This window comes from Aptenodytes patagonicus, chromosome 2 (genome assembly GCF_965638725.1).
Source record: "Aptenodytes patagonicus chromosome 2, bAptPat1.pri.cur, whole genome shotgun sequence".
In the NCBI taxonomy this organism is placed as follows: domain Eukaryota; kingdom Metazoa; phylum Chordata; class Aves; order Sphenisciformes; family Spheniscidae; genus Aptenodytes; species Aptenodytes patagonicus.
Window position 1 is genome coordinate 32265483 of NC_134950.1, and position 23246 is coordinate 32288728.

The window sequence follows — 23246 nt, forward strand, 5'->3', positions numbered from 1 at the left end:
TGCGCTAGATGTTCGTGAAACAACCTCAGGCTTGTGACCCAGCGAGCTGTTCTCAACAGTCGAAAGCAGCATTTCTGCCATTCACTTCTTCTGCTCTTGATGCTGATGATTGTATTTGTGCCACTTATATAGGCAGGGGAAGAACCTGAGGTGCTACAACTGCAGGAGGCTTCTTTGCAGAAGCTTTATATACCAAGGAGGGCACAATCATGCCTTAATTGTGGTGAGCAGTTTGAAGGAGCAATAAGCCAGGCAGTAAATCATAAATGACAGAAGGGATTTTCAAATACTTCAATATAATTCCAGCAAGTTAGTATTGGCTTACCAGAAGTTCATGTTAACAAAACTAATGCAGAAAGTACTGTTCGAACAGGGATATGCACAACCTAAAACCATATCAGATCATAAAAGCAACTAGGTTATGTTCAGCTTAAATAATTTGGCAGCAAGACTAAAACAATATGAAAGAATGAGGAAGCCATACCTGCAGGGGCTGAGGAAGAAAGAGTGTCTGTTAAAAAAGAGCATGTGTCTAGCCTCATGCCATGCTTGATGTCTGGTTCCTTCAGTTCTTGCCTGGGAAGATGTGCTGCGGTCCCCTCGTGTACACTGCATTGGCAGTTCCACCAGGCATTTCAGGACACCAAAAGCATGCACAAAGAGCCCCTCCCTGTTAAGGCAGCATAAACTGCTGTACTCTCATGATGGAGCAAACGCCCCACCAAGTGTTTGCAACAACCCACCCGAAGAGGAATGGCAGAACTCAGCGTAGTTTAAGGAAACATCAGAAGCTCTGAAACAAATAAAGGCAGCCAAGATAGTGGGCCCTTGCTGTAGGGAAAAGGAGGCAGCAATGCTTCTGCAAATGGCCTCGAGTGCTTCAGACCTTCAGTCAGCAGCTCAGAGGGACACTGCAGCTCTAACTCCTGCATGGTGCTTCCGTGAAGCAATGCACACCAGCATTACAATAGCTAGCATGCAAATACAAATAGCTGATGTGGGACAAGGCTTCCAGGTCTGTTTAATTCTTCACAATGTTCTAATAGTTCAAAGACAACAGTTTGAGCAGTTACAAGCTGAAGCAGCACTTTGGTCTTTAATAGTTTGAGGAGCTTGGGAAGATGTTGAGATAAGTAGAAACCTCCTTTAAAGCACAAGGAAGGCAAATCAGTGAAACAGCTACCAGAAGGATAGCTGAAGATGTTCATTTTTCCTGAAAGATCATGTTGTCTCCACTAGAGACCCACAATTTCGCATGCCTGCCAGCTGTGATGAGATCCTACAGAGGGCAAAAAGTAGAAGGCAGAGGGGATTTTAAAGTAATTTTTGGGCTGCAGGGTCCATTTTAGGGTTTAACTAGGTGTCGTTATTGTCACTAGCAGCTTTAGAGAGTCTGTGTATGCCAAAACTAGGGCTTGGCTGCGATAAGGGATTTGGGCACCGAGAGCCATAGGGACATACCTTGCCCACGTCTGCTGAAGATGCCTGCTGGGAGGGATGCAGCACATGTGATGGCAAACTCTGTCTTCCCTGTGCAAGCTGCCCTGTGCCTCCAGCCCCTCTGCAGCATCCCGAGCAAGGAGCTGGTTTACTACCTGACATTAAGCAATGCATTTTATAGGCACTCTCTGATTGGAGATGTGAGTTTTTACATGCCAAACATAAGCAATGTTGAATTGTTTCTGGCAAGACAGCTCTCCAGAGTGGGAAGGGCAGGAGTGATAGATTGCTTTAGAAAACCTTCAGAGATGCTTTTGATTCCTAACCTACTTTGTCTGGTACAAGATGAGATGAAACAAGATGGCTGTGATAGTGAAATTCAGCGGCGATGCTGCAGAGGACGCAGCTGTAAGAGGCTGCTGGCCCAGGCAAGGTGCGTGGCTGGGCAGCAGCTGGTGACCTCTGCAAACTGGCTCCTTCTCCTTCCCTCCAGCGCCCGGGGGCAGCAGTCAGCTGCAGAGCTCTGCAGAGAGCCGGGAGAGCTGCCAGCTTTCACACCCACCCACTACTCGGCCACGCGTAGAGGGAGAGTGTGTTTTCAGTGAGGCTTCGTCTCTGAACTCAGGGCATTTCATACTCAGATTTTTTTCCTTTCCTTTACATGGAGCAATAGGTCTTTGGATGCGGTCCAAATGCATCTGTAATAACAAATAGCTTTCTGGCAAATACAAGAGGAGATCTTCAAAAGTTTCAGAGCAAGCTGTCAGATTAAAGCATTGCTAGCAATAAACTGTGACATGCAGAGCGAAGAGATGCAGAAACAAGAAGGGAAAAAAAACATGTATATTTACTCAAAGTGCAGGTTCAGCAAAGCTTAAGTATTTTGTACAGGGTCTTTTTAGTCTTGTTGAAATATTGTTCTTACACTTTGTTCTTTCTTTAGCTTTCTTAGAAAGAGAAGTGAAATTCTGGGAATGTTCTTGCTTCACAATAGGGCAACTGTTAAGAGGACAACCACTGATAGGAATAGTTTAAGCTTACAAGATACTGCACATTACCAAAATGCACTAGTCTGTCATCTTTATTTGAAGATTTTTGCTCAGCTTGCTAAAACGTATCTAGCAAGAAACAAACAAACAAACAAACAGTGGAAGGATTCTAAATGCAGATCCGCGTGGAAATAAGACACAAGCCTGGCTCTGTGCAGGCAGTATCATATGAGCTGCAGTAACAAGGCAGAACCGGAATGGAGGCCTGTTGGGCAGTCCCAAAGCAGATGTAACCAACGGTCTTATCGCTTTGATCAGATGGATGCTTCAAGAGGTGATTTCAGCTGGATGATCTGGGATAATTCAGAAAGGTGTCTGGGGAAGGACTACAAAGGGATTTTTCAGAACATTATTAGCAAGTCTTCAAATTGTTAGAAGAAACCCAAAAGTGCTTTGGGAAACAGATTACTTCCTTCATTTGCAGGTCTGCTGCAATACCCAAATCTATAGAGAAGTTTAGGGATAAAGAAGTAAGAAAAGAAAAGCACCTTTTCTTTTTTTGGGGGGAGGTGGGGGCGAAGAACAGGCAGGATTTATGTGCTCTGAGGGAAGTCCAGGGAAATTAAGTCCACGGACAAGACAAAGTGGGACTCAGAAAAAGGCTGACTTTCATTGTACACTGTCAAGAGGAAATGCCCTGATGTTAGATGCAAGAGTTGTACAGTACATTAAAAAAGTTGGACAGATTTAAGCATCAGAAACTTTTGACAACTTTAAACTTGTTCTTTAGACAAGGGAAATTCGTAAGTAGTTAGAAACATGAAACATCTGCAGTGCCTATGTTATAACCAGCAAAACAAGATCTTCTCTCATACAAATGTTCAGAAGTCATTAAGTTAGATTTATCATTAATCTCACTATGGCATTTGCTGAATACATTATATCTGAGGTAGAGCTCTGACATTTTGAATATTTCTGAATACAGAAATGCCCACATTATGTTCTGGAAGCCTATCAACTGCATGCCTGTAGGAGCTAGCGTACCAGCATTTCTTCTCATTGCAATGAAAAGAAAACTGATTTGCAAATACTCATCCTTCCCTACTTTTCTGATACTCCTTTTAACTCACTCCCTGCAATTCATAGCATTGCTTGATGGGATTCACACTGCCAACTGACTTGCTCCAGGAATGCGGGAACACATACATGTTAGAGCAGTGTATGAGAAGTCAGTGTTTTCCTCAGGGATAGCAGTCACCTGGCATGAGCCACAAACGTTTGGGAGCATACGTTATTGCCATTTCATCTGCTGAGAAAAGCCAGAATCTCAGCTGTCAACACTACTCTCACGAGAACCTAGTGAAGGCAAGGGGCCAGTGGCTTGCTATTCCCTCCAGCCATATCTGCATTTTTTTTTCTTCATCTTTAAAGCAGTTCAGAAAAATGTAATCATGTGTATTTTAATTGCAAGTTAATGGTGTCAACCACCAGGTTTTGTTTTGGGCTTGATCTTACTATGCCTCGGAGTTATGAGATTTCATTTCTGTTCTTAGCATTATACAAACTTAGTTTAGTGTTTCACAAACACCTTTTAGATGTTTCGATTTTCACAGTCCTGCTTTCAGATACTTGAAACCTATTTAAGCGTGTGGAGTACTCACTGGTTGGGCTGAAGTCCAGGAGGAAATACAAGAACCCAGAATCACTAAAAGTAAAAATCAAGTGCTGGGGCCCACCAGCCTGAGGTCTCCAAATGTCACAGCCCAGCAATGTCACTGGGTAGAGTGGTGCTGGTAGCCACTCAAGGAAACAACAGATTTGTTGTTGCTGCTGGCAAAATTTCACTCCTTCAGCAAAGTGACCATTTGCAATAGTACCCTCAGTCCTGAGTGAGGCCTGAAGCCACAGCCACTAGTGGGGGAGCATCAGTCTGCTGCTGGGGACTGTTCTGCTGAGCGTAGGAAAAAGGACGTGCTCATGTCTCCTGCTCACCTCCTTCCCAAGGAGAGAGAAATAACCCAGTGAAAACCAATTGGCCTCTTGAACTTTCAAACCAACTGAAGCCAGTATCTTGTAAAGTCAGTGCCTTACATCGTGAGTACTAAAGCTTTAGTTATACCTTTTCCTGGCTAAGCAGAAGTCTAAGGCAATTCACCTGTCTCAAACATTAATCAGAAATGAAAGTAGCAAACTGGCAAGCAGAGATGGGCATTCTTTTACTTGTTCCTGTCTTCTCTCCAGCGTTAGCCCACCTTTCTTGAAGTTACCCTGGGGCCTTAGAACAGATTCCCACTCTGATATCCGGCCAGACAAGTATTAAGAAAACTTTTTGCTCAGTCTAAGTTGCAGCAGTACCAGACAGCATGACATGGTCCCTCCTTCCTGGCATGAGAGCTGCTATAGCCCATCTTCTCAATAGATATTACTGTGCCTGAACAGGAAGCTTGCAGCAAAGCCATGGTTCCTTCCCTGCTTAAGGGAAAATCCCTATTTTTAATAACTTTTCCAAGAATATGTATTTTTTCTCACTATGGACATTGCCATCTGTGCCACTAATAACCCCACATAGAGGCCACGTTCCTTTTAAGAAAGTTTTCAACAGAAGTCATTGTCAACAGGCTAATAGTCTGCTATGGCATCAGGTGTGGAATTGGACACGGATGTCTTTTTACCTTTTCATCCCTGTTTTTGATTCAAAGAGTAGCAGAACTATGGAGACAACTGTGTAAGCCCAATACACTGCTGCTAATTGGTAGTCACCAGTTAAATAGCTATAGCAGCTGGAGGAGTTGTACACTGTTGCCCTTCTGTGACAAGGAGGAACTGGAGAAAGAAGCCTTTATTTAAGCAGTGTTGCTGATAGTCATAACTGTGATTTGTTGATTCATGTTTTCACATTTGAGAGTAAGCTGTATTTTTACTTTGACAAATCCATACATATCTAAAGTACCAAGAAAGTTTTGGCATAGTCCTTAGTTAAAAGCTGCCCTAAGTGACAGATCTCGACTATGGGAATAAGCATCCTCTTTCTCACATACTCTAGTGGAAGCAGCGTCATTCCTCCTGCATGCCCGAAAAAGCCAAAGGGAGGTTACTACTGTGCTCATTTTTGTAAAAAGCTGCTCATCTCAAGTAGATGTCCACCGTTGGTCTGACCCACAGAGCAAGAGTTAACCCACCATCACCACCTTCCCATCCACCGATCTCCCCTGCACAGCTGCTGCTTTGCTATTCCACTTCTGCACCTCCTGCATCAGGAACCACACTCAAAGGTCACAGCACCCCAAAACCACATTGCAGACAGTGTATCATTGTTGTTTGCAGACTTCAGCCTCATCAGTTCATATCAGGATTAAGAGACAGGGTTTCCCTCTCTGATGAATTTACTTTGCCAGCATTTCCTCACTGTGCTGGACCCTCACCAGCTTCCCTTCCTTGGTTTACCTCTTATCTGCTGTGGTTTCTTCAAAATTGCCTCTTATTTTGAAGGAGGTTGAAGATGCCCTTGCTTTTGATGGTGTTAGATCCCATCAATGCTGATGACCACAGGGCTGTTTAGCCAGGTTGCCCAGCTCTTGCTGGCAAGACACTCTGCATGTGACACGAATCCCAGGTTTGCCTAAGCTTCCAGGCTCAGAAGCCCCACTGATTTCTTCATGACCATTAAGCGCTTCAGTCTTTATCAGCAGGGCTGTATGACTTGAGGCCTTTGTCCCAGAGAGCAGGCAGGATTTGTATTAGATGACATCAATGCCACAAGCTTGTCTCTTGTCACTGGAAGTCTCTCCCGAGAGAAAGGAGACCATCGGTAGGATACTTCCCAAGTGAGAGCCATGAGCCTGCTCCCAGATAGCTGGTTGCTTTGAAGTAAACAAGCAAGTCAACCCACAAACTGGCTTTCTTCTTGCATTTTTGAGTCATCAGGTTTGCAAGACATCTACAAATAGCTCAGATTCACTTTAAATAGGTGCAAGTAATTGACTGCCTAGGGAGGGTGCGCTTGTCTGCTCCAAACTGATTTACATGGAACAGGTGCTTCACCTCTCTCCCAAAAAACTCTCCGAGCAGCACAAGCATTGCAGATAGCTGTTAACACCAAAGGAAGGCCAATCCCCTCTCTCAGGCTATAGTTTTGAATACAAAATACCTATTTCCCCTCCAAAGAAATGAATGCTAATTGTAGTAAGCCACACACAGAACAGTTCCCAAAAGGCAAGAAAAGTAAGTGCAGGAATTGAGTTCAGCCAGATCGCATCCTTTCTATCCGGGGCACTGCAGCAATCCTCACCTGACACTTTCAAGTACTCATTATGTAATTACTGGATTTGAGTTTTCAAGTTCCTACAAACTGCTCACTCATGGTGAAGTGTTTCTCAAGCTAATAATCCTAAGTAAAAAACCCCAAGATAATGACACAAACTTGAGGGCCCCTCAGAGTTTCCTTTTAAAGAGGACCTGAGCATATGATACTCTGAGAAAACCAATCAGGAAAAGCATCAGTGACTTCAATAAATAGAATATTATTTTATTTATTTTGGGATTAGCCCAAAGTCAGTAAATGTGCAAAACTCAAAAAAGAATAGACCAAAACTAAGATTAGCTATTCTAGGGAAAAAAAAAAAAAGGTAAAAAGAATAATTTTCCCCACAGTCTGCAGTCTTAAAGGCACAAGAGGGTAACTAATTATACATGTACAAACATATTCAGCCCTCAGAGCAATGCAGGCTGGGGACAGGCTGGCTAGGGAGAAGCTCTGCAGAAAAGGCCCTCAGGGTCCTGGTGGGCAGTGAGCTGAGCCCTAGCAGCAGTAAGACCAAAAACATCCTGGGCTGTATGAACAAGAGCACAGCCAGTAGGTTGATGGAAGTGACCTCATCGCTCTCTACAACTACCTGAAAGGAGGTTGTAGCGAGGTGGGTGTTGGTCTTTTCTCCGAAGTAACAAGCGATAGGACGAGAGGAAATGGCCTCAAGTTGCGGCAGGGGAGGTTTAGATTGGATGTAAGGAAAAATTTCTTTACTGAAAGAGTGGTTAAACATTGGAACAGGCTGCCCAGGGAAGTGGTGGAGTCCCCATCTCTGGAGGTATTTAAAAGACGTGTAGATGAGGCGCTTAGGGACATGGTTTAGTGGGCATGGTGGTGTTGGGTTGACGGTTGGACTCGATGATCTTAGAGGTCTTTTCCAACCTCAATGATTCTATGATTCTATGATTCTATGATTCTATGATTATTCCCCTTTCCTCAGCACTCGTTAGGCTGTATCCAGAGTGCTGCATCTAGTTTTGGAATTCAGCAGAGGGCCCCCAGGATGCTCAGGGGGCTGGAGCACTTGCCCTGTGAGGAGAGGCTGTGAGACTGGGGTGGTTTATCCTGGTTAAGAGATGGCTTTGGGAGTGCTTACAGCAGCCCCCAACACCTATGGGGAAGTGACCGAGGAGTTTGAGCCAAGCTTTTCACAGCAGTGAATGGTGGGAGGACGAGAGACTGTGGGTAAAAGCCGAAAGAAGGGAGGTTCAGGTGGGAGATAAGGAGACCCTTTCCTCTGGGGGGACAGCTGGGCAGGGGTGTGGGCTACCCAGGGAGGCTGTGCTGGCTCCGTCCTTGGAGGTTTCCAAGCCCCAGTAGGACACAGTCCTGAGCAGCCTGGTCTGAGCTCAGAGGTGGCCCTGCCTGAGTGGAAAGCTGTGCCGGAGACTTCCTGACCTCCCTTCCCTTCCAAATTTCCCTATGATCTTACAATCCTACATAAATACTTTTTCTACAATGTTGTTACTTACAAAAGTCAACAAGTATGCAAATATGTGGACGAACATATTTGATGCCTAACAACCAGAAGACTATTTCCAGGAAATCCACCTGAAGAGAACTGCAGGGGCTGGAGTCTGCACTTATTAGCTGCTTTTGGCATTGGAATAGCATGTTACAGCCAAAAGGAAAGTCTAAGAAATTGCTTGACTGTTTTCTGATACAATTTTTTGTGATCTGAGCTATAATAGGGCTTAGGGGATCCTCATTATGTCAGGCCTGTACACACCTTGCCTCAAACAGATTACTACCTGAACAGCATGAACAGAAAACAAATGAAGTGTCCAGGGACCTTTGGTGGATCGATACCAGAGCCTAGCTTTATGCCATAACTAGTCATAACGCTAGTCATTGGGACATAGGTCTTCAGAAAGCACAGGAGCAAAAGGGAGAGAAATAGTCTGTTTTGTTACTTTGCTTTTCACAGAGCCCTATATCCCCTCTCCATCACATAAAAGCAGAATACAGACCTGTTGGTTAATTGATTCAGGTGGTGCAATGATAAGGAGAGCCCAATCAAGGAAGCAATTTTATTGCCTCACCCTTCTACAGCCACCAGCACTCTCTCTTTCTGCCCCAAATCCACTTCTTCCTGTAATTCTGTGCCTCTCTGGAGAAAATCTCTGACTGCAGCGGTGCAGAAAGCAAACTAAATTATCCCAATGAGCCTTTCAGACCTTACAGTCTAGGAATTTAGCTGTGTCAATTTGATATGGTGGACTGAAATGAAAGAAAAGAGCATGGGAGAGAACATAACCCTCTATAGGTTGAGCCTACCTTTTTCTTCTGAAAGACAATATGATTTAATTATTTGACTTTAAGGTGGAGTGTTCTTGAATGACAAAAATAATTAAATAATAAAATCAAGACAGTGATCTTTGTGCTAGTAAGGGCATGTGAATAATAACACTATGACCTACTAGCAAAGGAGGGGTAGGAGAGGAAGGAAAACGCTGGGCACTGGGACTCCGTCTTCATTGGTCATCCTAGAGCATCATGTGGCCAAAACTCCTTTTTAAAGATAACTCCTGATCTCCTGAAGCTCATGCTATCTTCCTGTCCTGCATTTCTGCTTGATCCTGTGGAAGGCTTTTCTTTAGCCTGACAAAATGTGTGACCAGTTTGTGGGCACCTGGAAGCTCCTTTCTAGTGAAAACTTTGAGGACTATATGAAAGAGCTGGGTGAGAATTGTTATTTGGAGTTGTTGTATCTGGGACAGGGAAGGAATGCTGCTTTTGAACTTTATTCCTTACTTGCTTTTTCTGGCTATGCTGTTTACCAAGGGGGTTTTAGTCCAACTGTTTTGATCAGATGGTCTTAAACTGGAGAACTTGGCTGTTTGAATTAGTGGTGTCGAATTCCTGTAATGTAGAAAAACCTTGATTGGAAGGAATAGTTTCAGGTAAGCCAAGTCTATGCATGCCTACGTAGTAGTGTTATAAATGGAAGTAAACCATGTCACTGCTATATTTTGTGTGGATTAGCTTTTATCCTTGGACATACAAAGTGGTGTAATGCTAGAATGCAGCAAGCTTCTCTATGTCTAAAAGCAACATACCTAAACTTCTTTGTATTGCTACTGGACTAGGAGACCGATTAATTGTCATGGCTGTTATAGTGAATGAAACTCAGTAGCTGCCTCCAGTGAATATTAACAAAGAAAATTGCATGGATTCATGCAGATACTTGCAAAAGATTTGAGGGATAACACTCTTCTCTAAAGGTGTAGACTTCTTGCTTAAAATTAAAATTGGGCTTTAAAAGGTTTCCGCCTTCTTTTAGTGTGGGGGAAGTATGGGGTAACTTGCACCGATTGGATCAGTACATGCTAAAAAGCTGGGGGTTTATTTGGAGATTAGGGGTAAAATACTCACTGAGACTTATGCAGCATTCAGACAGCTTTCAGTGAGACTCTTGCACTCTTAATCTTTACCCTAGATTTTACTCAGGACGTAACCATTGCCAGCTATTTCTTAATCATTTCCTTTTATTCAGCCTAGCCACTGATAAATATAAAAAGTGCTTTCTTTTTTTTTTTTCTTGTTTGTTTGTTTTTGTGGCTTAGAAACTGTCATATATTTCTGCTTATTTACTTTTAGATACAGTTAGCATAAAAGTTAGTGTACAAACCACCACAGTTATTTCGAACAAGTGTATGTGCAAATATCTGGCATTAAATTCTTGTCTCAGTCTTCAAAATATTGCTTTTGCTATCCGACAATAACAGTGCAGAGAATTTCCTTACGTCATCCCACCCGGCTTGGTCTATAACCATATCAAGCTAGTGAGATGTTACAAAGGAACCTCTGCAACATAGAATTAATAAAAAAATGCAGAAAGTAATGGGGAAATCAGCACTGAAGTCTTTTTTTTTTTCCCCCCCCAACAAATAAGAGAAAAACATTGAGTAAAGATACAAATTTCATAGTGCCCTGTCTTATTCACAGGTGTGGGGTTTGCTACCAGGAAAATGGCTGGTGTGGCCAAGCCCAGTGTAACTGTCAGCATCAATGGTGACGTGATAACCATCAAAACAGAAAGTACCTTCAAAAATACAGAGATCTCTTTCAGGCTGGGTGAAGAGTTTGATGAGACCACAGCAGATGACAGAAAAACGAAGGTGAGTCCAAAAACGGCACTTTCCAAATACATCTCTCAAAAGGGGTGTGGGAGCAGGAGTTGTGATTTTGACATCCAGTGAGAAATGCTGCCTTCAAAGGTAAGAGTGCTATGGATGCTTTGTGCTTCAGTGCTGTTTGTACATGGAGACAGTCTTCTCTTCAGCCCAGAGGACCTTAATAAAACAGCCACGCTTTGCTTTTTTTCTCTTTGGCAGAACATCATAACCCTAGACAACGGCATACTGAACCAGGTGCAGAAGTGGGACGGAAAAGAGACTGTCATAAAGAGAAAAGTGATGGATGGGAACCTGGTGGTGGTGAGTTCATTTTTGTTACTTAATCACTGAATTCATTGCGCAGAATTCATGTTTGGCAGATGTATTACATTGGATTCAAACACAGGGAGTGAAAGCATCTGAAAGGGCTTTGTGCACTTGGCGAGAAGTCTCTCTGAATGAGCCTGGAGTATATATTAAAACTGAAATGCTGTTAAACTTATGGAATGGTATGGAGGTGCCTGTTCTCCATTCATAGCAAGACATGGTTAAGACAGAGTAGGGAGAAAAAACCAACATCCCTGTGAGGGAAATTTTTATATATCAGAATGCTTAAGTCCTGGACAGTATAGAGGAAGCATTAGCAAAGTCCATGTTAAGTGCGTCTGCTCTGTGCTGGTGCAAAATACTCCTGTTCAACTCCAGTAGAGACTCAACAGCCATCTGTGGGAACCGTACTATGTATCATCAACAACTGTGTCAATAGTATGACGTTATAGCAAAAAAAAAAAGAAACCTGTATCCGAGCTCTGTTGGTTGGTGTTATCTGGTCAGAGAGTATTGTGCTTGACTTGGTGCCAGTGAGGCCCACCTGCAGTTTGGGGCTTCCCAGCACTGCTCTCCAGTTTTAGGAAAGACACTTTGAAGAATCTGAGAGGGGACTAAAACTGTGTTCATAAAAGGCAGCTGACATTCCTACATGCTACAAAATGATACACATACGCAAAATTCCTGAAGAGTTCTGCCCTCCCCTAGGGAAAATTAATATGTCCATAAATCTAATATTTAAATTTCTTTGGCTAGAGACCAGAGGAGAACAAGTAGAAATAGTTTTTAATAACAACTTCATTAAGAAAGGTTGAACAAAACCGAGTTTGGTCTAACAGAAAAATAGATGAGGACAGAGCCTAACATGCAGAGGCTGACACCAGCAGCTGCAAGTCTGAAAGCTGTGTAGGACTCTGTGTGGGTATGTGTTGTGCACACATGTGTGAAGAAGACAAGCCACAGCTGCACAAACCACAGCCACGGGTGAAAGGAAAAAAGACTAATGCCCAGCTCCAGAGTCCAATCACTCTCCATAGAAGTCCTAGGAGCCTTCTTTAGAGCTTTTAAGAGGAGATTAGAAATCTCCTGGGGGTTGTTGAAGCAGTCTTTTGATGTTCTTTCAGTCCTGTGCTTGTATTTCAGACTTCTGTTTCTGAAGCTCTCAAGCTTGAATTTCACTGTTTTGGCAATTGGTTTTAGAGGAGATAAAACGCAAATTTTTTCTTACGCTGGCTTCCAGTGGATAAATAATTCTCTATCTTCTGACTAACAAACATTTAGTGAGAGTTAAAAGCTGATTAAATTTGCCTTTCTTTCCAGGAATGTACCATGAATACTGTTACCTGCAAAAGAGTTTATGAAAAAGCATGAAGAAGCCATCTTCACATAGGACTAATGCTTAAAGCTGGAGATAAACAACTTAATTGAAGGAGAAAAACTCCACAAATCTATTTTAAAGAGAACTGTACTTTTTACAGATATATCCCAAAACAGTTACATGCAGCTGGTCTAATTTGTTGTGCCTATTCAATAAAACGTTCAGCTTTCTACAACCTGTGCTTGTGCTGGAGTTTGTCAGAAAGGGGTTTGGGGGAGATGCAATACGGGAAGGGGTGTTGTACAAGAAAGCATCGCGTGCGAGCTAGTACCACACGCAGTAACTGTGACCCATCTCACTGCGGAAAGAGGATTGGAGATGATCCAGTGGCACTTGTTGTGTGACAGTGATAGATGTAGACCTGGACACAAAAACATCCTCCAGTGAGCGCTGTGTGTAGGCTACCCACTGCAAGGAGTCTGTGCACAGCAAGGGGAATAACGGGGCTGCTTTTCTTGGCTTTGAGTGAAGGGCGTTGTTCCTGGGGCAGGGAGGAGGGCGATTACTGTGGATGCTCAGCGTTGGCTTCTAACGTGAGCAGGGAACCAGGCACCTCCTCCTTGCACAAATGCCGACAATTTTAAACCAGGGGATCATCTGAAGTGGCTTGATCTTGTCCTCTTCCACTTGCAGTGTGAAATTATAGCTGCTGTAGCTCTCAGCTGTGATTATTTTGTTAATGTCCCTTTCCTTAACATCTCTTTTTGTCCTAGATTAGACAAAAAGCCTTGAATTAAGAATCATAGCTTAAAAAGTACTCTCAAGCTTACTAAAAGCCTGTAAAAGTTTGCTAGTGGTACAACCTCCTTTATTTCCTATATGCATTTTCTACTAGCTCATTAGGTTAGATAAGTCTTGGGAACACGAGCCTTTCTAGATGCAAAGCCCTTTGGACACCATGTTTTTCAAATCTTCTTATTCTTGAACCTCTGCTGCCCTTAGGCCTGGCCTCCTATTTCAAAACTTCACGTCCACAGAAGCCCTGATTTCTACACATGGGAGGACTCAAACTGAGGACAAAAAGAATGAGAAGTCTAAGGAAAACCTGGACAAGAAGAGTCTGAAAATGTGTGCAGTAACCACAAAATGGGGAAATAAGCATATCTCAAGCTTTGCGATTAAGATCCGTGAGCCAAATTCCACATATTCCTGACATGCCTGAGGTCAGCTGTCAGAGGTGACGGTGCTGAGTCCCTACTGCCAGCAGCAGAGACCTCATACACTTGAACTTTCCTCTGCATGACTCAGACTGTTCCCAAGTTTCTGCACTATTAATACAACTGGAGAGGGGAAAAGAAAAAGGAGGACTTCTACACTCTGGATGAGCTAAGGAGTCATTTAAGAGCAGTTCCAAAACACAGTAAATTCTGCAGAAAATGTTAAAAAAGACATGAACAAACAGCTCCCATGTTTTTACCTTGGCTTCAGTGGTTGTGAAATCTCATCGGCTTAAAGAACAGCAGTTGCATAGGGGAGGGAAGTATGCGTCAGAGTACCCCATATATACAATACTAAATCTACTTAGCACTTAACAAGAACCCAAATTATTTACAAAAGCCAGGATAAAACTAGAATTTAGTGGCAGAAAACCTACATGGGAGAGATGATCATAAGAAGTAGCAACATTGACTTAATTAAGCTATATATAGACATTAAAGATCAGCCTATAGTTAAATATATTCCATTGTCCACAGAAATGGAAATACTACATTTCAGATGTCAAATTTCCAATATTCCAATATTTATATAGCAGCCTTTATTTTCTAGAAATCTTACATTCTTAATAAAGCCTGCAGTTACAATTGTAACATTCACAGCCTGATTTTTCAGAGGTAATCTCTTCTGAAAGCATCACCATTTATTTTAGTACCTGGTGAATGAATTCAGACTTTGTGAATGAATCAAACCACTTAAAATGTCAACTTTTGGAAATTTCAATAAAGTGACATTCTGTCTATAAACTTGAACAGTGCCAGCACCATAATGAAGTATTAGTGATGCTTTTCTCAGAATATGAACATGTCTGAAATTTATCCTCTGAAGAAGGCCAAAATTTATTCTCTAAAAAAGGCACCAGCCTAGTGACTTCTCGAATAAATGGAGATAATTCCTCTCTGGCAAACAAAGGTGTGTGCTCTCAGACCTGGATGGAGTTGACAGCACATATTTCTAAGGGGTAAAGGCAGATCAGTGTCTTGTCCTTGCCTGCAGAGCAGCACAGGTCCCTCTTTCTTTTCTGTAGTGCTGAACTATTCTCCAAAAATCAGAAACCATCCCATAGCATTCCTCTCTGAAAAAGGAGGATCTCACCAAACCCCTACAAACCCCGCGGGTGACATGCTTATCACAGCAGGCACCCTGGAACGCTGAGAGGAGGCGATCTTTGCCCGTTAGCATATTTGCTCACTACTTCTTTAGAGGTTTCTTGGATGACAAGAGGGAAAGGAGACTCACACCCACAGATTTTTAACAGCTCAGGAGACAGATGAAGCAAGGCTTATTCTGAGCTTGGACCTTTCTGTTATTTTTCTGTTTTTCTTTTAACTCTTTGTTTCCACTGGAAGGAACTCGGAGTACTTTTGCGTCCTGGCCAGTCAATCCCGGTGTGTGCCCAGCTGTGCTGTCTGCCCCAAGCTGCCACCCGTTCCCTCGGCCCCAGCAGTCTTGGTCTGGTCTCGTGGGATGCCCCAGCCAAGGAGACAAAAGGCTTTTTGCACCCTCCAATGTAGCTATTGGGAAGAGGCAGACTGCTGGCCTCGTGTTCAGGATCGATCCCTCAGCTCCGTAGAGTCAGTGTTAAAACATCCTTGGTGTCCTCACAGCGAGGCAGGCATTTGGCCTCGGTTCTCCGCTTTTATTTCTTTTTTCTTCATTACTCTCCTAGGAATTTAATTTAGACTTTTTTTGGCACTGAATTTGCCCAGATCATATTTCCTTTAAAGAAATTGACATAAATTTACTTTCCATATTTCTTTAAATAGTCTCTTTACAGTTTTAGCTCACTATTTTTATGAATTTTTATCTTTAGTGCTGCTTCACAATCTCCAAGTGTATTGATTTCAAATCTTGTTTTAATCCAACCATAAGCAAAACAAGGGAATCAAAGCTCCCTCTTCTCACATGTACTCACAATCCTTGACACTTTTTTTCCCTTTAAACTGGAATAAAAGATTGGTTTCCACAGATATTATTTCTACTGAGATATAATTCCCTGCTTTTCTTCTTTCTAGACTGTAAGTCCTTTAAATGAAAGTGCTGATTTTTCTTAGTGACAAAGAGATAGATGGTAGCAATGTCAACATTGTTTGAGGCTGCTTAAGACTGGGGTTTTGTCTGTATAAATAATTCTCTGTCACTTTTGTTCTTAAGGTTACTGGTACTGCAGTATAGCTGTTCTATTCTGACTAATTTGCTCTTCTTGAATTTCTTTGGGCCTAATTTTACAACATCCCAATCATCTTTTATTTCCCAAAGGCACAAGCCTTGTCTTGTTAAAGTGCCTTTATGTGGATAAGACAATTAAATGAAAGAACAAAGAATGCCTGAGGAGCAACGGTAGCATATTTTCATATTATTCCTTGAGAAATAATGGATAGTTTCATTTAGGAGGAGCTTTCTCATTTCCAGAGATCGGATAAAAGAGCTAGATAGTCTTTACACAAAATGTGATATAATGCATCTCTGCTTGTGTGGACAACACCTTCAAAGACTGACATTTATTTGTATATTACAGATACAGCATCTGCTTCCTACTGTGGGGGAGAAACAGTTCTTCTTTACTTTGTTTTCATTTTCAATCACTCTAGACTTTCCTTCCCTACACTGCACTACAGTTAAACCTGAGCAGTAATGGGAAGTTCTGCTCAATTTATCCTTGTTGATGGAATAAAAACATTTTGCATATACAACCAAAATTTGTGACTTAAGACCTTGTTATTTCCCCACAACAACAGTATAATCCAAAGACTACAATATTTTCACTGCCCAGGCTATATTGTTTTCCTGTTTAAGCATGTTCCCCTTCTCAGCTTTCAAGACGAGACCCAAACCTAACCCTCCTTGGCCCAACATCAGCTCCATCTCTCTCTTTCTACCGTAAACACAAGAAATTTGGTCCCACACCCTATAATCCCAGCGTCCCTCCATCCTTACAATGTAGATCTGAAAAGTGCCTATAAGTAGTCATAACCCAGAAAGTGTAATCATGCAAAAAAGACAAACAGGCAACTATTGTTCACACAAGTAAGAAAGAAGCCATCTAATCCTTTCATGTAGCAAGTAATAGTTTTCTCCAGGAAGATGGTTTAGGAAGGGGAAGGACAGAATTACAGTTGATGTGGTCTTACACTAAATAGTTTCAGATAGTTTGAGGTATCTTGAATTACAATGCTTTAAATTCCTACCTGTCAAATATACATATGGTTTATGGATTTGTTCTTTGTGTCAGGTTTTTACTAACCACAAGACAATGGTTCTAAATGTACATTTTTAAAAAAGTTTTTGAATGTTCAAACTCAAACTTTTCAAACTTTCAAACTCAGCTTTGCAGAAGAGGCCCTGGGGGTCCTGGTGGACACCAAGCTGAATACGAGCCAGCAATGTGCCCTTGTGGCAAAGAAGGCAAGTGATGTCCTGGGCTGCATTAGGAGAATTGTTGCAGGTTGAGGGAGATAATCTTTCCCCTCTACTCAACACTGGTGAGGCCACACCTGGAATGCTGGGTCCAGTTCTGGGCTGCCCAGTACAAGGACAACATGGACCCAGGGGGGTCGTGGAGTCACATCATGTGAGCAGGGAAACTTGAAGAAATCTTACAGTAGTAGGATACATTTGAATGCAACTCCTTATATGACTGTGCTGGCTTAAATCTGCCCTTAACTCTATGACAGACCAACCATCCCGGTGCAGAAAGGCAAAAAGAGAGCAGTATATGCCCTCTTCCCAACCCAGTAAAACTGCTCACCTCTCACCAAGTGACTTTGAACTGAGAATAAGCCGTTTAATGACTCAGCCTCTGTTGATGCCATCCACCTGCCAAGCACAAGAGATGATCTCCACTGATGCACTGATCTTCTGAACGTGCCCTGTTGTGAAAGAAAGGAGGCAGCGAAGTTTGGCTGCTTCTTCTCTTTGTGGTGCTGCCTGGGGTATGTGCAGGGAAGATCCCACAGCTTGGGATCATTGCACTGATGCAAAGGGAGAAAACAGAACAGTATGATTCAGTTCTGCCTTTAAATGATGAAATACACAGATCCTTTCCAGGATGGATCATGAAAGTAAAAAAAAAACCAACCCCACTATGTACAGCAGCTTCTTGACAGCCCCTCCCCAAAATCCACATGGCTTTGATTTACCTGACTAGCACACAGGTGACAATAGCGGTAATGTTCTCTACAGCTTCCTGGGAAGGGGAAGTGGGGAGGGAGGTGCTGAGCTCTTCTCCCTGGTATCCAGTGATAGGACACACAGGAACGGTTCAAAGCTGCACTGGGGAGGTTTAGACTGGACATTAGGAAGTATTTCTTTACCCAGAGAGTGGTCAAACACTGGAACAGGCTTCCTAGAGAAGTGGTCGATGCCCCAAGCCTGTCAGTGTTTAAGAGGCATTTGGACAATGCCCTTAATAACATGCTTTAACTTGGTCAGCCCTGAATTGGTCAGGCAGTTGGACTAGATGATCATTGTAGGTCCCCTCCAACTGAAATAGTCTATTCTATTCTAGTCTAGTCTATTCTACATGGTGATAGCAGGAGAATGGCACTGGGAGGACAGTCAGAGCTGGGTTTCATATGGATGCAGTGCTCTTGTGCTCGGTGGCTCCGTGTTGCTGAGACCCCACCAGTGTCCCCTGACTGCTCTGCGGATGCAGTAGTAACCTCAGGTCCCCGTCCCCATGCACCCCTCAGTGTCCTGATCTATTCAGTGGAGGAAGCCGAGGCAGGCGTCACCCGGAGCCTTGGTACTGACACGGCTGCCTTGGACAAGGTGCACATTGTCTTACCCTGGCACTGCCTCTCCTATTGGCCCGTCCTGACCGCTGCAGGGACTGGGCATCTTTAAAAGGAGGCCAGCAAGGTCTGAGTCGGGCACACAATCTCTCTGACTCCCATCAAGAGCTGCTGTGGCCACTGCCTCTCTCTGCAGGACCACTGCCTCGCAAAGCCTATACGATGTGTAACCGATTTGTGGGAACCTGGAAACTCGTCTCCAGTGAAAATTTTGATGACTATATGAAAGAATTGGGTGAGAAATGTTCGTTCTTTTTTTTTTTTTTTTTTTTTTTTTAGTAAGTTTTCTTTGGGAATGCCTCTTCTTCATCTTATGCTTTGCTCATGGATGGTGCCTTCCTCCTGGCCACAAAAGAACTTTAATTACTTTTCTAGCATAATTTAATTTCTTTCCTTTAGCATCTAAATTGGAAAAACAGAAAGGTAGGTGCTGAATTTCTGTAATAAATTTACTTCTGTCTAACTGATCTAATTTGTTTTTCTGTCATGAGAAGAATCTATGGAGATGCAGCATTTTTTTTTATGTTTCTCCTGATTGCACCATTAAACTCATTACTTGTGATAATTTACAATATATAATGGAGCTGATGTCTCATGACACTGGTTTCAGAGTTCTAAATCCTATGAATGAATCTATCTGTTACTGAAGAATGCCAGGAATGTAATAAATTAGGCATTGTTTTACATTTTAATGCTGGCTTCATTTCTATATAGCAAGTGTACAGACAGTCAGCTACAGCATTGCTTTTGCTATATAAATGATTCGCTGAGACACTGACTCCCTCTATTTGAAATGTTAAACTGAATAACAAAAGAATTGCAGTTAATTAATTAACCAGAGTAAATGTGGGATGAAAGTCCAGCTACAGATATTTTTCTGAAGATCTGAACAGAATTGTTTAGTATAGAATAATTACTGCAAATAGTGTTATACTTTATAGATAATTTCATACCCTTTTATATGGATCTTTTCATCTGAGCATAGCATAGCATTAACAAAGGCAATAACTACAGCTATCCCCTTTCTGCTTTTATAAAACACCAGTACATTGTCAGTGGCCTTCATTCTAACTTGCCCCAGACCTCACAAATTGTAGACAATGAACTGTACTGAAAAGCACTAGTCAATATAAAAGGCTTTTCACATGGGATTTTCCCTGAAGCTCTCTGCAGTTCTTTGCTCTTATACTTCATCATTTTTTATATTACATACTTGTACTTTCCACTGAGGTTTAAATGTAAGGATCCTTAAGGGATGTTAGTAGCAACCTAGGAATTGCGCTATCTCCGGTATGTTTTAATGAACAAGCATGAGCATATTGGCAGTTCAGTATCCAGTTTCTTCCATGCAGCTGGTTAACAAAAGTGCAGATTCTCAGATTTGTCAAGAATTTTTTTAAAAAGGATTTTTGCAAGATTTTATAAAGAATAGACCTTTCCTCTGAATTTTTCTACCCATTCTATCTCTACACAAATTCATGCAGATTTGTAACCATCTATGTTTCTTCTTAGCTAAATGTACACAAGTGTATACTCATGTATATCTTTATTTCTTGCTGAAGGTGCACTCTATTAACTGGGGCTGCCTCAGCCTCTGAACGCAGTACTTCCACATTCAGAGAATTAGTGTCTCATCTGTATCAGGCATTAGACTATTCAAGAAGAACCAGTGGAAGCACTGCAGATTTATGAAAGGATACTGAGTTTCTTGCTTGCTAGAATGTAATGATTGTTTTGTTTCTGATTTCTAGGAGTGGGCTTAGCTACCCGGAAACTAGGTGGCCTGGCAAAGCCTGATGTGATCATCAGTATGAAAGGGGACATAGTAACCATCAGAACTGAAAGCACCTTCAAAAATACAACGATCTCTTTCAAACTGGGCCAGCAGTTTGATGAAACAACAGCAGATGACCGGAAAGTCAAGGTAAGGGGGCTGAAGAACTCTGCGTGGTCTTGATGTCCTAGAAGAGCACCAGGAGGAGTTTTTCCTACCCCCTTAGTGCACTATGAGTCTTCCAAACTATTCAAAGCAAGCACTGAAAGGACAAATAGTATAGTGCTGAAACTAAGTGTGTCATTAGCCAAGAATAACGATCTTGCTGAACATAAAGCGAATTGCTACTCTAATCTGCAAAGCTCGGACTGCGGTTTGAAACTCTTCTCTTGGCCTTTGCAGAGTGTCATAACCTTGGAGAAAGGAGCATTGGTGCAAGTGCAGAAGTGGAACGGCAAAGAAACCACGATAAAGAGAAGACTGGTTGATGGGAAAATGGTGGTGGTAAGTTCACACTCCTTGTACGCTGATAAAGGTCAGCAGGATGCAGCCTTCAGTTTGCTTCTGTCTAAATAGACTGTCAATTTTGGCTTTCTCTCTGGCTTATGAGGTAAATTAAGAGGGAGAAAAGGGAACCAAGCTTAAGAAACAAGCTGGAAGGGAATAAATATTGTTCCATACAGCAAATTGTCTTTAAAGTGGCTATATTGGCAGACCTGCCATAAATTGACAGCATACTTACTGCTCTCAAGATTATTATTCTTAAAAGAAATGAATTTTTCAAATAGCAGAAACCTGTGAAATGCAAATAAAAGTTTGCAAGTTGGGTACTGCTGTCCCTGGACTGGCTCTTTCCTTTTTCCTGTCTTTGGAATAAAGCCTGTCCACCTTAGAAAACTGATTTTACACTTTTTCACGTATCTATTTCCACTAAAGCCCATCAAGTCACACACTTCTGTTTGCTTTTTCTGTGTGAGCATGCTGAGCACACTAAGCAGGTGCTTGAGGTTTATCGTGTGAAAGCCAGCACCTCTGTGCCCATGCCTGCCTGCATGGTGACCTGTAGCAGGGACTGTCAGGTCCTGACGGCTCCTCCGAAACACCCGCTGCGGTGTAGGAACCACGTCTTTGCCAGGGGCGGGGGAATTGTGTCTTTCCCTCACCCCCCCTTCAACCTGCCTATCTCTAGGCGCCATGCGAAAGCCATGGGTTGGCCAAGCCAGGGCGATAATACATTTTAGGGACCTTAGTTGTAAGGGTCACTACTAAAATTAAGATTTCACTTTTGAATGAAGGAAAGTACTTTGTTCATTAAAGTTTTTAAAGCGTGGAGACAAACTAATTTGGGCGACTTGTTTGAAATTGGCAGCATTACTCCTTTACGTGCTGGCTTGTTCTGACTGCATTTTGTTTTAAGCTCTCATACATTTGGAAGGGTGATTTGCTTTTGCATTTCATCATGGCTGCATTTCTGTGTAAATTTTTCTAATTATTAAACCATCTTCAAAACGCAGAGAGGTAGAGTCCCTCTTCCATTAGAGTCCTGCCGTCTGCCCCTTGCCTAAAACAGGTCTGGGGAGGAGGCCTCATCTTCTGCAGACCAGTGAGGTCTTTTTTAATGCCCTGTCACCTCTGTCGTGTGCCCCTCATGGCTGTGAGTCACCAGCAGCCACTGAAGGTGGCCGGGGCAAGAGGGTCAGGAGAAATATTTTGTGACTCATAAGTGCAAAGTTTTTTAGGCCGGAAGCCTGACCTCTGAACTACCCAGGCAACTTCTGCTTCCACAAAAAAATAATCTTTCTAAAATTGAAAGTATTCGTGGGCCATGATATAATAAAATAGGTAGTGCTGATATTTCTGTCAAGCCAGCAATAATACCAAGGAAGGTAAATTTGTTTCTGGAAGCTGAGCCTAGTTTTGCAATCTGTTTATCATTATATGCCACTTAATTAAGTTCGAAGTTGTTAAAATAGAAACCGCTCCCATTGCAATATAAAAATAGCTTTGCTGTTTGCTCTAAAAATTATGTAAAGATGTAAAGGTGTAAAATATGACATCTGGATTTTCACTGACTTCAGTGGTGACTGCAACAGACGCACCTGCTGCCAGCGAAAGGTTTATATTAATCTTTTCCTTTGTGCCTTAGGAATGTGCCATGAAAGGAGTTGTCTGCACTAGAGTCTATGAAAGAGTGTGAAGAAATTGCCTCTCTGCACCGGACTGGCTCTTAAAACTCAGCTTAGTTCAGTGACCAAAGCCCTCATGCACTGTGCTTCTTTATTTTCTTATTTCCTTTTATTGGGAAAATGACTACACTATAATTTGATATTTCAAAGCCATAGTGCAACTAATCCAAAGTATTGTGGTAATCCAATAAAAGCTTCTCAACACATAAAATTGAGTGTTTGTCTCCACATGAATGATTTATGTTTTCTTTCTTCGATGGTGCCATCTTTTCTGTTGTTCCTGTCTGTATAAATGGTCACACTATTTCTGAGTAAAATGGTGAAACACAACTGGTCTGCCTCTAGGAGTGGGTTAACACTGCTTCCTTCATATGTGTAAAAATTCTCATCTCATGGATTCAATATTCCTTTCCTGTAAAAGATTTTATTGCTGAATAGTTCCTATAGGGAAAATCATCTTTACTACCAGAATTTTTGACTTTCAGTATGATTTATTGTTTCAGCCTTACAATTTTACCACATCTCTGTTTCATTCTCATCCCTAAATGTTTATACTTCTTTCGGTACCACTTTTTATATCCTGGCATTTATTTGGAAGAGAACAGCTACTGGAGGAAAAAATTATCAGAATATATTCCATGTTTTTTTGCCAAACAGCTCTTGAACTGTGCAATGAAGTGTGGAGCAGGTGTGAATGAACTGCAGAAATCTTAAGGCTAG

At 42.2% G+C, this 23246-nt stretch overlaps 2 protein-coding genes across 2 annotated transcripts; both read left to right on the forward strand.

Annotated features, from left to right (window-relative positions):
* Positions 1–9282: 9282 nt before the first annotated feature.
* LOC143157353 (fatty acid-binding protein, adipocyte) lies at positions 9283–12733 on the forward strand. The gene is made up of 4 exons (XM_076332179.1): positions 9283–9417; positions 10684–10856; positions 11073–11174; positions 12501–12733. The coding sequence occupies exons 1-4, from the start codon at positions 9345–9347 to the stop codon at positions 12549–12551; spliced, it is 399 nt and encodes a 132-aa protein (XP_076188294.1). The 5' UTR covers positions 9283–9344; the 3' UTR covers positions 12552–12733.
* Positions 12734–18648: 5915 nt separating this feature from the next.
* Positions 18649–22734, forward strand: LOC143157354 (myelin P2 protein). Its single transcript, XM_076332180.1, has 4 exons — positions 18649–18801; positions 20318–20490; positions 20743–20844; positions 22487–22734. The coding sequence occupies exons 1-4, from the start codon at positions 18729–18731 to the stop codon at positions 22535–22537; spliced, it is 399 nt and encodes a 132-aa protein (XP_076188295.1). The 5' UTR covers positions 18649–18728; the 3' UTR covers positions 22538–22734.
* Positions 22735–23246: the final 512 nt, after the last annotated feature.

What these genes read in the sequence shown, in the direction of transcription:
- LOC143157353 (XM_076332179.1), top strand. Translation starts at nt 9,345, where the DNA reads ATGTGTGACCAGTTTGTGGGCACCTGGAAGCTCCTTTCTAGTGAAAAC. An exon ending in CAGATGACAGAAAAACGAAG is followed by an intron (nt 10,857 to 11,072) that starts GTGAGTCCAAAA and finishes TCTCTTTGGCAG; the next exon opens with AACATCATAACCCTAGACAA. An exon ending in TGGATGGGAACCTGGTGGTG is followed by an intron (nt 11,175 to 12,500) that starts GTGAGTTCATTT and finishes CTTTCTTTCCAG; the next exon opens with GAATGTACCATGAATACTGT.
- LOC143157354 (XM_076332180.1), top strand. Translation starts at nt 18,729, where the DNA reads ATGTGTAACCGATTTGTGGGAACCTGGAAACTCGTCTCCAGTGAAAAT. An exon ending in TGACTATATGAAAGAATTGG is followed by an intron (nt 18,802 to 20,317) that starts GTGAGAAATGTT and finishes TCTGATTTCTAG; the next exon opens with GAGTGGGCTTAGCTACCCGG. An exon ending in TTGATGGGAAAATGGTGGTG is followed by an intron (nt 20,845 to 22,486) that starts GTAAGTTCACAC and finishes TTTGTGCCTTAG; the next exon opens with GAATGTGCCATGAAAGGAGT.